The 13330-nt window shown below is 49.5% G+C and overlaps 1 protein-coding gene across 1 annotated transcript in view; it reads right to left on the reverse strand.

The window, feature by feature from the left end:
- Positions 1 to 13330, reverse strand: part of CDR2L (cerebellar degeneration related protein 2 like) — a 22468-nt gene continuing 9138 nt past the window's right edge. Inside the window, exons 2-5 of the mRNA XM_023938642.2 lie at positions 6824 to 6936; positions 5312 to 5460; positions 4257 to 4421; positions 1 to 2760 (exon numbers count right to left, since the gene is read on the reverse strand). Of these exons, the coding sequence (XP_023794410.1) occupies positions 1875 to 2760; positions 4257 to 4421; positions 5312 to 5460; positions 6824 to 6936 (1313 nt within the window). The 3' untranslated portion in view covers positions 1 to 1874. The remainder of the gene's footprint in view (positions 2761 to 4256; positions 4422 to 5311; positions 5461 to 6823; positions 6937 to 13330) is intronic.

Consider the following 13330-nt stretch of genomic DNA (forward strand, 5'->3'; position numbering starts at 1 on the left):
TGTTGTTCATTTTAATTTATTTTATTTTATTAGACAACTGCTTTCCATTATAAATAAATAAGGCATGAAGGTTCTCCGTACTGTTGCCAGTTTGGAGAGCTGGTAGCCACAGCCGAGCGTACGGCTCCTGATGTGTCTGGGGCTGTGGGGCACCTGGAAATGCAGAGTATGGAAGAGCAGAGCAGTTGGTGGTTTTGAGGAGGAGACCTCTGGAGCAGGGGTGGTTTGTGCATCACATTCCTGCCAACTTACCTCTGTGGCACACAGCTTAACAAAACAGGGTTTTTTTTTTTTGGGGGGGGTTCTGCATTAATTCCATGGGGAGTGAAAGAAAGGTCGTTCCTTGTAGCATCAAAGCCCTGGATGTGGGGGATAATTCCATTTGAGCAGTCTTCCCCTTCCAAAGCCACATTCACATTTCTGTATCTCCATGTTGCAAAGTTTCCAGCTGTTGACCCAAGATTTTGGGATATAGGCTGGTGAAAAGAGAATCCAGATGTAGCTGATGGTTGCTCCAGGCTGGTACAGAGTAGGTTGCTTACTGAGCTGCTGGGTTTTGTGGCTCAATGCTCAGGGTATTGCCTAAGCTGTAATGAGATGCTGCTTCTCTGCCTAAAATGCATCTGACTGTACAAGGTCATCATCTAGTCCAGGGAAACTGGAAACTGGTGATTCCTGAGACTGCAGTGGCCTTTTGGCTATGTGTTTGCATGTCTGTGGAAGCCAAAGTGAGGAGATTTCAGTGCTGGAAAGGGAACTGGAACATGAGTGGCTTCAGCATCTCAACAAAGAAAGATTATTTTCAGCAGGAAGCTGAAATTTGTCCTTGTGGCTGGGGAGATGTTTGGAGCAGGAGTGAGGGGTGATGTGTGATCCATGCTACTGCCAGGGCCAGACTCCTGTCCCGGGAGATGCTGCATCCCCTGGCTTGTGTGTGAGTTCCTGGGAGTCAGTTTTGTGAGCCCATGCAAGTTTTTTGAGGAATTTGCTATGATGGGACAATGACCTCTTGAAGAGCACAGCACAGAGGGCTGGTACCCATACCATGAGATGAAAGTGTGTCTCTGATGTTGTAATAGCACTTCTTGTCTCGCTATGGGAAAGCCCTGGGCACCAAGTTCCTACCAGGCACAGTGCTTCACCTGGGTTGTAATGCCAGAGCAGACAAAGCGAGTAAATCCCATATGCCTGCAAGGCCTGCAGAGTGTGGACTGAAACACTGAGCGACGCTGATGGAGATGGAACAATCAGTTTTATGTTTCTCTTCAAGTTTTTCCAGTTGCAATGAGCTTGCATTGTATAGAGCTGAAAAACCTGACTGATTAGAGAATGGCTTAAATAGCAAGACCATACTGCCCTTTGGGGAAGGCAGGGATAGAAATCTCTTGGGTTCAAGCATAGGTTCTCAGCCATAAAACCTAACGGAGGATTGGGCTGGGGCAGCCCCTAAAGTTCTGATGGCTTTTTGTTTTACTTTGAGATGCTGTACTCCAGCTGTGGCAGGACACTGGAGGACATCCAGGCTTTTGCTTGCAGATAATTGGGCTGTAGGACAAGCTGAAAAAGTGTGGAAGGGGAGATTGATTTCTTTTCTTTCATGGTGGGGTTTACATTGCTGTTGTGATGTCTGGCAGCGGCAGTAACTCATGCAGAGATCCATCATGTGGTTTCTGAAATCCTCTAACTACAATGTACAATTGTCCCAATGGGTTGTCTAGAGCCTAAGCTTAAAAAAGTGAGTTGGGTCCCTGTGACATTCTCTCACTTGCAGACTTCTCAAACCTTCAAAGCAGAGGGGCCACGTGGCGTTTTCTGGGGCTCAAAAGAAGACGTGGCCATTGCAATTGCACACGGGAGCTGCGGAGAGCCAGGATTCACTTGCTGCTCTTGTTTTTCACCTTTGTGGCATTGATGTCTGCTTTTGTTTTCTGGATGCGGGAGAAGATCTCCTTAAAAAGAGCCTTGTACTCGGGCTGGCTCTGCTCCAGCCGCTTGTCCACGGCCTCCACGTGTTTGCTGATGGTCTTCTCCATGGTTTTCCGCTCTTCCAGCTCATTCCCCTCTCCTCGGAAGTCCCTGAAGGAGCTGTCGCGGGAGATGGGCCGGGAGGTCTGGACCCCTGTGTGGCGCACGCTGTCCTTGTGCTGCCGGCACTTGCTGAGGAGCTCCTCGTATTTCTCCAGCAGGGCGTGGTACTGCTCGTCCACCTCGCGCAGGATGGACATGCCCCGCTTGCGCACGTTGTTGGCGTGCAGGGTGTAATTGCCCTCGTGCCGGCTCACAGCGTCCTTGGTCACGATAGCGTTCAGGGCCGTGTCGCTGCAGCTTTTCCGCACGGGGTGGTTTGGGGAAGGGGTCATGGATGTCCCGTGGCTTTTCCCTCCCTCCTCCTCAGACAGGTCGATGTAATCTGCTTCTGGAGCGTTGTTCAGTGGCTCGAGGAGGGCTTCGGACAGGTTGTCCTCTCTGCTGAGCAGGTACTTCTTGACTTGTTTCATCTGCTGGAGCTCCAGGAGCTCTGCCTCCAGCTCCTTGATGCGCAGTTTGCAGTTCTCCATCTCGCACACCCGCTGCTCCAGGTCCGAGTACTCCTGGATAACCGAGGTGTACTCACGTTCCACCCTTTCCTTCCGCTGCTTCTCCTGGTTCACCTGGGATCTCAGTGAGTTCACCATGGCTTGGAGACGCTCATTCTCCCTCTCCAGTGGCTTCTGGTTGAATTCTGTGGAAGAGCTGTGGACCTGGAACCCGTCCTCATACCTGAAAGAGGAGAAGGATGCTTGAGAGAGTCTGATCAAGCGATATGCCCATGATGGATTTGTGTTCTAGTGTTATGTGAGTAGTTCCACTGATGTCCAAAAAGGACATGAGCTCATGGAGTGAGATGTGCCTTCTCCATGTGCCAGGAGACCACAAGGTGTGGCTCTTCTGGACACAGAGAAAAATCTCTGTCCCACAGAACTTGCAGTTTTATTGGACAGCAGTAATAAAAGACAGGAGGGAAATGAGATCCTAAAAGGTAAAAGAGACATCTGGTTAACAGACAAGCCACCAGCATTGCAGTGAAGCAAGAATGAGTGTTGAAGTGTTACCAGTCTAAGCTGAAAGTAGGTGGCTTTGGGTTTTTTCCTGGGAGAGTCCATCAGCTGCTCTCTGCACCATGGAGTTCATCATCTACCCACTGCATATGGTGACAACTCCAGACCCACCCAGCCAAAATCTTGAAGCTGCTGCCTGTGCAGCCCTGTGTTAGAGAGGTGCTCTGGAGGGAGTGAGGGAAGATTTACATGGAAAGGCAGACAGAGATTTTTGATAGAGCTTCCCCTTCTTCATTATCTGGAAAGTGATAACAAGCACTTCCCCCTTCCCTTCAGGAATTTGGGTTTTCCTCCTCACTGAGGCACCCGTGGCATCTGGTTTGTTTAGAACAGATTGGAAAATTGCAAGCTCCATGGCTTCCCCTGGGAGGCATGGCTGTGGTGGGGGGTATTGAACAGATTTCAAGGCACTGAAGGGCAGCCTGACCTTCAGAGACAACTGTGGAGCTGCAAGGGGACCCAAGGTCCTGAGGTATGGGGGGAGAATGGGATTGGGAGACTGGGGGGTAAAGAACCACAGAGACATTAAGTGGATTTTGCTGGGGGTCAGGTTATGGCCTGATTAACATCCCCATTGCTGCTGCAGTGAAAATGTCTTTGGCTCATATCCTCTGGCAGAGGATGCTTTCAGTAACGAAGTTTATTGATTGCTTATCTATTTAAAGAACCCTCTTTTGTGGACAAAGCTGAGCAAGAAATGCCCTCATGAGGTCAATGAATTTACACAGTGGCTGGGTTTTGAGGAGGATTAAGGCTGCTGTAATGCTGAAGGTGTTTGTACAGTGCTTGGCAGCATGTGGTGTATCTGGGTGTGTGACTGGTGTTCTTGGGGGGTGCTGGAGTCAAGCAGCACAAAATGAACCATCTCAACTGGTTTCAGTGAGCCAGAGGTGCTGGTGCTGTGCTGGAAGGCAGCTGTTGAGGGAAAACAGGCTGTGCTGGTTTGGGATGGGAAGTATCACCATGCTGGGATCATGAAGGCTCTGCTTTGCCAACAGGTGCCTTAGGCAGGTGTGTTGGTGAGAGGAACATCCCCCCTTCAGCTCCAGACGTGGATTTCAGGCTCTGACGCCCAGCCTCTACATCTGAGGGGTTTCTGTGCACCCCTAGAGGTGTGGGGAGCAGTTTGAAGAGGTTTGCAAAGCCAAGGCTCCATACCTGGGGCTGGAGCACAGCTCCTTGAGGCAGGGGAAGGTGTGGATGGTTCGGCGCCGCTCCCTCTTCTCCCTCCGGATGCGGAGCTGCTCCAAGCTCCGCATTTCCTCCACCTGCTTCTGCAGCTCCTCCACCTGGTTCTGCAGCCCCTCGATTGTTTCTGTCAAGCTGCAGAGAGAGAAGGGAGCACAGGTGAGGAATCAGGCACTACAGGTTCCTAAAAGGTGTTTTTTTCCTATAGAGAAATCCAGTCTAGGAAAGATGCTTCCAGTTTCTAGTATGTGCCCTGGGATCGTGACAGCACTTATTTTTTGTTGGTCTTTTTTGTGTGGTCACTCTTGAATGGGGTTGGTTATAAAGAAGGGACAGGGGGATTGATTCAAGTCCTTTTGTCTTCAAATCAGTTGGCTGAAAGAGTCACCTCTGGGACATAAGCACTACCCTGGAACATCTCTGCACTTAAAACAAGCATCTATTCCTTTTGTTTACCTTGTAGAGAAACACAGGGACTGGGCAGAGATTTTGTTTTGTTCTGTCTGCAGATAGTTTGTAAAACACTGCTCAGAAATTTGTTCTCCACACAGTTATTTGCAAACAATGCTGCATTACAAGGACATTGCTTAGGCCGTTGTTTCTAGGGATGACCTTGATCATGGGCTTGTTTTAGGAAAGAAATATTATTGATAAACTGATGTTTCAGCATGGACTAGCCAGGATTTCATGAGTTGCTGGCTCTGTGCCTGGTGTTTCTTCAGGGCGGTGTGCTGGGGATCTCCCTGATAAAATGATGTGCCTTTTCTTAAAGGAAATGCATATGAGGAGAGGCCTCTCTCCAGGTAGCTCCAGACACTCCTTTATCCAGCCCTCACCCTAGGAATGTCTGTGCTGTGGCTGACCCTGCTAAGCAGCATTACTGCAACACACTTGTATTCTAAACAACTGCAAAACTGGGCTGATACAAAAGAGAATGGCTCAAATTGCAATGATGGCTGCACTTTGGGGCAGGGGAAAGGTGAGCTGAAGGTTCTTGGATCTTGAAGATCCAGGGGAGGCCGTACCACTGGATCTTCTGTTGGGAAGTCTTGCTTTCCAGCACGAGCTTCTGGTTAGCCAGCTCCAGGTCCCGCGCTGTCAGGTCCAGCTGCTCGTAGACTTTCGCATGCTGTTCGTTCATCTGCCGCAGCATCTCCAGTTGCTTGGTCAGGTACTGCAAGGAAAAGTGAAACATGAGCACTCCAGGTCCAAAACCCAGCTTTTTTCACAAGCAGAAATTCCTACAGCCTTTCCTTCCTCTGACAACGTGTTCTGTGGCTCTGCCTGGCTGAAGCCTCTTCCACAGATGAAATATTCATCCCCCTGACCACTGTAAATATTTTTGTGTCAAAAATACGATTGAACTTCCCTTGCCCTCTGTGAAAGGCACTAACCTCTATCTCTCTCTTTTCAGCTGCTTTTTTGTTCCCAGTACCAAAGAAAGCTGATATCCCTGGGACTTAAAATTGACTGAAATTGGCCAGTTGGTTACTGGATTGTCTGACAGATCGATTGCAGAAGCTGTGTTTTCTTGGGAATTCAGGCTAAAACTCTGAATCTGTGAAATATGAGACCTATGGTTTCTGTGGATTTTCACACCCTTTTCTATAAGTCTGCCATTGCAAAATCTTATCCTCAGAAGACTAGGAGGGGGCATTTACTCCGGTGCTCACCCTCAGCTGGGGCCAGATTCCAGATGCTATGGTAGATGTGCTTCTGATGGGCTGCTGAAGGGGCATGGCTAAATCCCCATCCACCTAGTTCCATCAAACATCAGATGTCTGATCCCTGCAGCATCATGTGCTGCTCTTGTGAACTGGCAGCCCTCCTCTGCCCTGTGTCCTTTCAAATCAGGGGATGTCCAATCTTTTTTAACTCACAGATCCCTAGAAGGTTTCCAGTGGATGAAAACCTTCCCAGGCACAGCAGGTTTAAGCCTCTAAGATCAGTTCTGTGAGAACTGATTCAGTTCTTAGAAATACTGCCCTGACCCCACAGGATGCTTGAAATGGGGTTTTAAATTGCAGCTCTTGGAGAAAGAGCTATTTTATGCCTTTAACAAAGGGGGCTGTGTTATGGGGGTGCCGAGGAGCCAGCTGGGAACAAATGTGATTCTGAATCTCTGGGATCAAGGGAAAGCTGCAGCAGAGCACAGTGAAATGAGTGTGAAGGCTGATGGATGTGCAGGGGAAGGCCAAACGTGACCCAGATGCAGTCTGGTGCCAAAATCTGGTGTGCACATCTGGGCAGGCAGTGAGGATGTGAGAAAAGGGCAAATGCCAATTAATGGGGGAACGAGACCCTCTCCAGGGCTGGGATGAGCTTTAATCCATCAACATATTTTAAAACAGAGTTTAAAACTGAAACTCACTTTAATCCATCTGCTTCAGGCACTTACAGAAGATATGTGCCCCACAGCACATCCCTGCCTTTCTGCTGGCATCTGAGCTGCTGGCACTGGTGGAAGTGCCCCTTTCCCACCTTTGCCCTTAGGTGACTGCAGCCTGTCCCCATCCCTGTCCCAACAGTGTCCCTACCTCAATCTCCTGCACTTGCTCCTCGTTGGTGGCATACATCTGCTGCAGGGAGTCCTCCAGCTCTTTGTTTCGCTCCAGCAGTGTCTTCCCCAGCTCTGCAGCCAAGTGCAAGTCTGAAAAGCAGAGGTACAAAGCTGCTGCAGTTCCCACAGCTCCATGGCTGGATGTGGTGGGATGTCTCCCCCCACAAAAATGACTTCACACCAAGCGCAGCAGTACATTTTTCATGGCACTGGTTTTACTGGCACTGTTTACTTGTACTGTTTTGACCTGGATGTGTGCTCACAGAAAATACAGGATCTGGCCTCTTGTCTTGCTGGGCTGCAGGAGCAAGGGGAGAGCAAGCTCAGGACTCTGCAGCTCCTCCATGAGATGGCAAATTGGTGCTTTGCTGGCTGCAAAATCCTCCTGGACTCTCTGCACACTGTAACCAGGATCAGCCCAGGATCTGGGCTGTGGCAGGTGCTCAGCACCACCATCCCTCATCGCTGAGAAGGGCTCAGCACCTGTCAGAATGGAGCAAAGGGTTGGTAAGGCCCTGCAGGGCCTTGGGGATGCTCTCTAGATTACATTATTATCTCTAACGAAGGGAGTGCCTCACCATCTCTGTCAGCCTCCATCCATCACCCACTAATAGACTGACAGGAGTAATAAAACCCTGCATGGCCCGAGGAGGCTGGAGGCACCTCCCAGATGTGCTGCCCTGGTAGCACTGCAGCAGCCAAATCCAAGGCACTTTCCTTGGGACAGCTCCAGGGAAAGGACAACTTTGTGTTCACTCTTTGCCACCTCTAAACACCCTTAGGAAGCTACTGAAATAGTTGGATTTCAGGAGAAATGCAGGGAAAAGTAGATGTTGACAGTGTGGACAGTTTAAAATGCTGTTTTTGCTGCTGGGAAAAGAAAAAGTATTCAACCCCTCTGTTGGCTAAAGCCTGAGCACACAAGTGATGCTGTTTGTGAGGCTGGGACAGCACAGCTGGCTCTGAGAACAGCCCTTTGCTTTCACAGGAATTGGTTGTCTTCTTAAAACCTATGAATATGTGGGTTTCATTTTTCTTGGTGCTTCTAGAGGTAACAGCTCTTAGGATGGCAGAGTGAAAATCTGACCTTAATCCTTCCAGAAGGTAAAAAAATGGGTGCTGGTGTGTGTTATTTCTCTTTATTTTTCTGGTGTTATGCAGCTGTAGGAAATTACAGAGTGACAATCCTGCAGGATGTGAGGGGATCTAGGTCTCCTGCCCTGGCATTTTCTTAGCCTGTTGTAATACTTCCCTCTAGTCTGCACCTAACAATGTGTTTTGCAAAGGCTTTTCCAGGGCTGGGAGTAGCTATCATTTTCTCTGGTGGTTCATTTGGCCACGCAGTTTATTGGGAAAGAGAGATACTTGGTCACTAAGACAAGAAGAAGGGAAATCAGAACTCCTGGGATATATTTTGAGCCTGGGAAAGCCCTGACCTCTCATACGACACAAATTGAGGCTCACGCTGACCTTGGACATGAGTGCTTGCCAGGGGATGAGCTACTAGTGGTGTCAGTGCCTAGGGTGAGGCTTTCCTGATGGATAATGCTGTGCTGTGGGGTGTGCTGATATGTCACTAGTTTGTGTGTTTGTTTCTGCTGGCTTCCCAGATGTGGTGCTGCCAACAGCTGCTCAGTATGTCCTCAGATCTCCCCTTTCCATGGGAATGTTTCTCCAGCTGTGCCCTGCATTGCAGGGTGTTATTATTAAAAGGGCTGTGACCTTTTTAATTATAATCCTCTTCATTGCACAGTGACCCAGTCTGAGAGCTGCAGTCACAGCTCTCCCTGCAATCAAGTTATTGGCACGTTTCCCCATGGACAGACCTCCTCCACCTCTTTGGATTTTCCAAGCACCAAATTTCCCTAGTTTATAAAGTGCCCTTGGGAGACCTGAGTGTTTGCTACACCAGCTGGGGCTGGGGGAACAGCCAGATGCCAGCAGAGATGAAGGATAATTTGTGCCTTTAAGCTGCTTGGGGCTGTATTTAATGTCAGCACCACCTTGCCAGAGCCAGTGTTGTTGCTGGAGAGTGGCACCTTGGAAATCACATCCCTGGCAGTAAGCAGGGCCCCAGGATGGAGGTGTGTACTGACAGGGCTCCGTGCTGTGCTCCAGGTAATGAGTCAAGTGTGTCCCTGTCCCTGTGGATTACACCAGTGTTCTCCCACCATATGGCATCCAATTTAATCAGCTGGGGTTGACTTAAGTGGATTAGGCAGTGCAAGATCCTGCATTGTAATTTAAAGGGCTCTGTCAGCAATAATTTAATGGGGGAAATGGGCAGCGTTTGGGGATGAGTGGGAAAGAGGAAAGAATGGGGCTTGGCTCTGAGGAGGAAATTAAGTCTTCGTTTCCATTTTGAGCATAAGGGCCCAGGAGACTCCAGGCTTGAAGGACATGGGGGAATTGGTTCTTTTAGTGTCTTTTAACTGCCTCAGCCATTGTCACACACACTCCCTCACTCTCTGCCCGCCAGCCAAAGCATCCTTGGTAATCCTGTCTCATCCACCCCCTTGTGCCTGAGTCCTCTTCCCCACCTGTTGGCCCTCCCAGCTTATGAGGCTATGGGGAGGGAGGGGATGCTGTGGAAGTGCTTTAATGTCATCTTTAGACCGGATCCTTCTTGATCTTTGTACTAATTGTGGCTCTGCAAGGGTTGAGGGAGCACACAGCTCCCCTCCACAGAGACATTGGAAACCCGAGGCTGAATGTGAAATTTCCCCAAGTTGTATGGGGTAGAAAAAGAACTGTTTAGGAATTCAGGAATCTTTTCTTCCTAGTACTATGGTTTTCCCACATTTTTTTTTATTCCTCTTTGCTTCTCCACTGTCAGATCAGCCAGCCAGTGCTGAAGGACTTGCCCTAATTTAGCAGATATGCTGATGCCTCCCTTCCCCCTCCCCTCTGGATGCAGGAGGAGAAATAAAGTGCTGTGTGTCCGCTCAATGTGCCCCATCCCTCCACATACTGCCTGTGCTGAAGGCACCACTGTGAAATGGCCAATGTTCTTCTTCAAAAATGGGGTTTTGATGCTGCCAAATCCTATCAGGAGAGAACTGTGGATGCAAACTGTCCCGGGCAGCACCAGCCTGGTGCCCTCTGGCTCCCTGTACTGCAAGCACTGATGTGACCCTTCTAATTAACACCAGCCAAGGAGACACGCTGTGTCCCCAAACAAAGGGCTGTGCCTGTGGAGCAGGGGAGGGAGGGATGGAAGCTGCATTTCTCTGAAAGCTTCCATGGGAAAGGCCTCTGAACAAGGAGGGTGGGGATGAAAAGAGAGACCATATGGTGGGAAGGGAGCGGGAGCTGAATCCAAGCAGTGCTTGGTACAGGGGAGCAGCGCTGGGCAGAACATCAAGGAGGCACCATCCTGGAGCTTCAGAGATCAGCAGCAGCCCAGCAATAATTCTGCTATCTCTGTGCCACTGAGGAGACTTGAGAAAACCCAGTTCTGATCCAAAAGCTGTAGCAGGTTGCCTTTTAAGGAAAGAGGTTGAGGGACAAACTGCAGGGTATTCCCTCATGACAGCATCCTGTGGCAATGCTGGCACAGGTGGATGTTCCCTGCATGGGGCTGTGGCAGAGCTGGGTGCATCCCCAGCCTTACAATGAGGCACAAAGAGGATTTGGAGCCATTTATGCCTTCCCAGTGCTGGCCTGCATTTGTTTGAGCAGAGCACTCTGCCACAGCCCTCTGGAAGGGCTTCTACCCTCCGGCATCTCCTGGTTGTGACTTTGGGAGAGCATAAGCCTGGTGCTGGCCAGGTTTTGGCTGCTCTTGGCACAATAATGAACTGGTAGCTCTTCAGATGCTCCTCATAAATGCAGCTTTCTGGAGGAAGCCACCATCTGCTGCAGCTGCTTTGGACTTTGCCCTGTCATCTCTCTTGCAGCGAGGGATTCTCATGTTTAGGCTGTGAGAGAACACACTGGGGATGCTGCACTTGGCTCCTCACCTTTAATAAACCAGCCCTGACCCTGTCCTGCAAAGCCAGCAGCTTGCAGGGGACATAGAAGTCCTTTGCTGTGTGGTGCAGATGAGCAAGGGTTTATGGATTTGCAGGTCCTTTTCAGCTGAGTGTGTATAAAGGAATTACTTGTGGCTCCTTCCTAAATATGGGGCATGTCCTATGCTGCACGTGGTGAATGCATCTACTGAAGAGCAGGGAGGAGGGTGGGGAGGCCTCTGGAGGAAGCTCAGGGTGCTTGTGAGCTGATGGATGGGGTACATTGAGAGTCAAGAACTGATGTTTAATGCTGTTGACGTTTAATTTAATGGCATTTGCTGTCTGCTCCATTACACATGGGTACTTAAAGTCAAGGGTGGGTGCAATTATTCCTTTCCAAGTCTAAATGAATGATGCTATGCTGGTTTACCCTGGGGTAGGGTATACTTGCTACTCATTTATTTTCCTTCATAGTTGCAAGGGATTGTGCTGTCTGGGTATATTACAATGATGATCAGCTTTTGTATATCACTTACTGCTGCTCCATGGCAGGTGATGGAAGCAATCTCTGTTCTTGGCCTGTATGAGGCATTGCAATGGAACTTGCTGGGGTGCAGGGAAGCAAATGCCATCTGGCAGCATCTCAAAAACAACCTGAAAACCTTTGCAACATGCCCATTCCACAGAAGACAGTGTTTCCCAAGGCCAGCCAGAGCTTCCAGAGAGTCACCAGTGTTACTGCTGAGACGTGGATTCCCCACTGCTTTTTACACTGGCATAACTCAGACATTGTTGCTCAGTTCAGCTTTGCACTTGGTGTTCTGTGTGTTTTTTAGGAGGATCTGCTATTTTGGTGTTTGGTGGGTTGTTCCATAAAGGCAGGGTTTGCTTTGTAAAACAGCCCAAATGATGCAGGTGGGGAAAAGCCTCTGTTAGGGCTGGGTGAGAGGAAACACCCTGGCAGCACAATCACCTCCTCCTCTTCCTTCTCCTTTCAAACTGTGGCTCTTGCTGGGCTGAGCTGATGTTGGTCACACTAGCATTTTTGTTACCCTAATGAGATTTTCTGGATTTCCTGCTTGTTTTTTTTTCTTCCTTTTCTTTCTCTTGTGTAATCTGTTATGTGCTCCTGTGCTGCCTTTGGCTGTGCAAGTGTCCCTGTTGGGGGGGCTCAGGTGGTGGCACAGGGGTGTTTGGCAGGGGGTCAAGGCAAGCCCAGTGCATAGAGAACAACTCCTTCCATGCTATCATGAGCCCCCTGAGCAAAAGTGGCACCAGCAAGGAGTGGAAATGCCTGACAAGGGGCTCAGGGACACACTGTCTGTACTATGCTGTATTGCAGAGAAGCCCTCCAGCTCTCTCAGCCCCTGCTGCTCCCTTGCCTTGCCTTCTATATTTTTCAGTTCTATTTGATATTTCCTCTATCAGCTCTCCTTTATTCTTCTCAGATGCTCACCAGACTTTTATATTTAATTTATACCTTTTCTTTCTTCCCTCTTATCATCCTGCACCCCACATTCTCCCCTGTATATTAATGCTTGAGACCCAGGATGGTCACTTCTGCTTATGAGCTGTGTCTTGACAAACACAAACAGAGCAGTCCCACCCCTGTGCCCACAGCAATTTCTGTGTCTTTTGCCAAGTTGTTAGAGCATGAGAACACAGAGGATGTTATTAGACCATGGCTGAGGCCCCATCTTCATCTTTTCCTTCTGTTCTCTTATCTAAATAGCCTCAGTGCCTGTGTTTGCCTTACAGGCTAAAATGGTTTGAAAGAGCTTGGTGACTGGTGGCTCTGATAGTGCACCTGGATCAGAATGTCCTAAATAAATATATATAAGTGGGGCTATTGAAGAGAAGGAGCAAAGGAGGAGGAGGGAGAAAGGCAGCCAGAGCTTTCCTGTGCACGCTCCTCCCCTGGGCAGCAAATCTCCACCTAATTAATTATGTTGGGTTGCAGAAAACCGTGAATAATTCTGCTCTTTTAAAGCTAAAGACACAGGTATGTGGAGGGCTGCCACGTGGCAGAACTTCTCTCCCCTGTGTGTTTTGGGGGCAGGAGGTTGTAAATGACCCAGGATGGACAAGGAGGATGGGCACCAGGGTGCTGAGCACGGTGCTGTGCACGTGCAGAGCCCCGAGCAAAGGTGCCCTGTGAAGGACAGGTCACTGTGCTCACGTGGCAGGGGATGGTGCCCACAGCGCTGGGCTGCCACAACCCTGTCAGTTCTCCTGCCCTGCTCCTGCTCACACAACATATTCCCCTACTCTGAGCCAACTCAGATGCCCTTGCTCCCCTCTTGCTGGGGGGAGGCAGGTGAAACCACTGATACTGAGTGATTTGGATACTTGGGGAGCAACCATGCCAGCACAACTGTCACTTTGCAGCTGTAGCAGCCCCCGAGACCCCTGCCAGCACTGTCACAGCTGGTTACTTCTGCCTGCTACCTCTTATGTCCAGAGGTATATAGGTACAGAGACCTTTCTTCCATGTGTTACAGCTAAATGCAGGAACAGCCTGACCCTCTGTG

This window comes from Cyanistes caeruleus, chromosome 19 (assembly GCF_971803275.1).
Source record: "Cyanistes caeruleus chromosome 19, bCyaCae1.hap1.1, whole genome shotgun sequence".
Classification (NCBI taxonomy): domain Eukaryota; kingdom Metazoa; phylum Chordata; class Aves; order Passeriformes; family Paridae; genus Cyanistes; species Cyanistes caeruleus.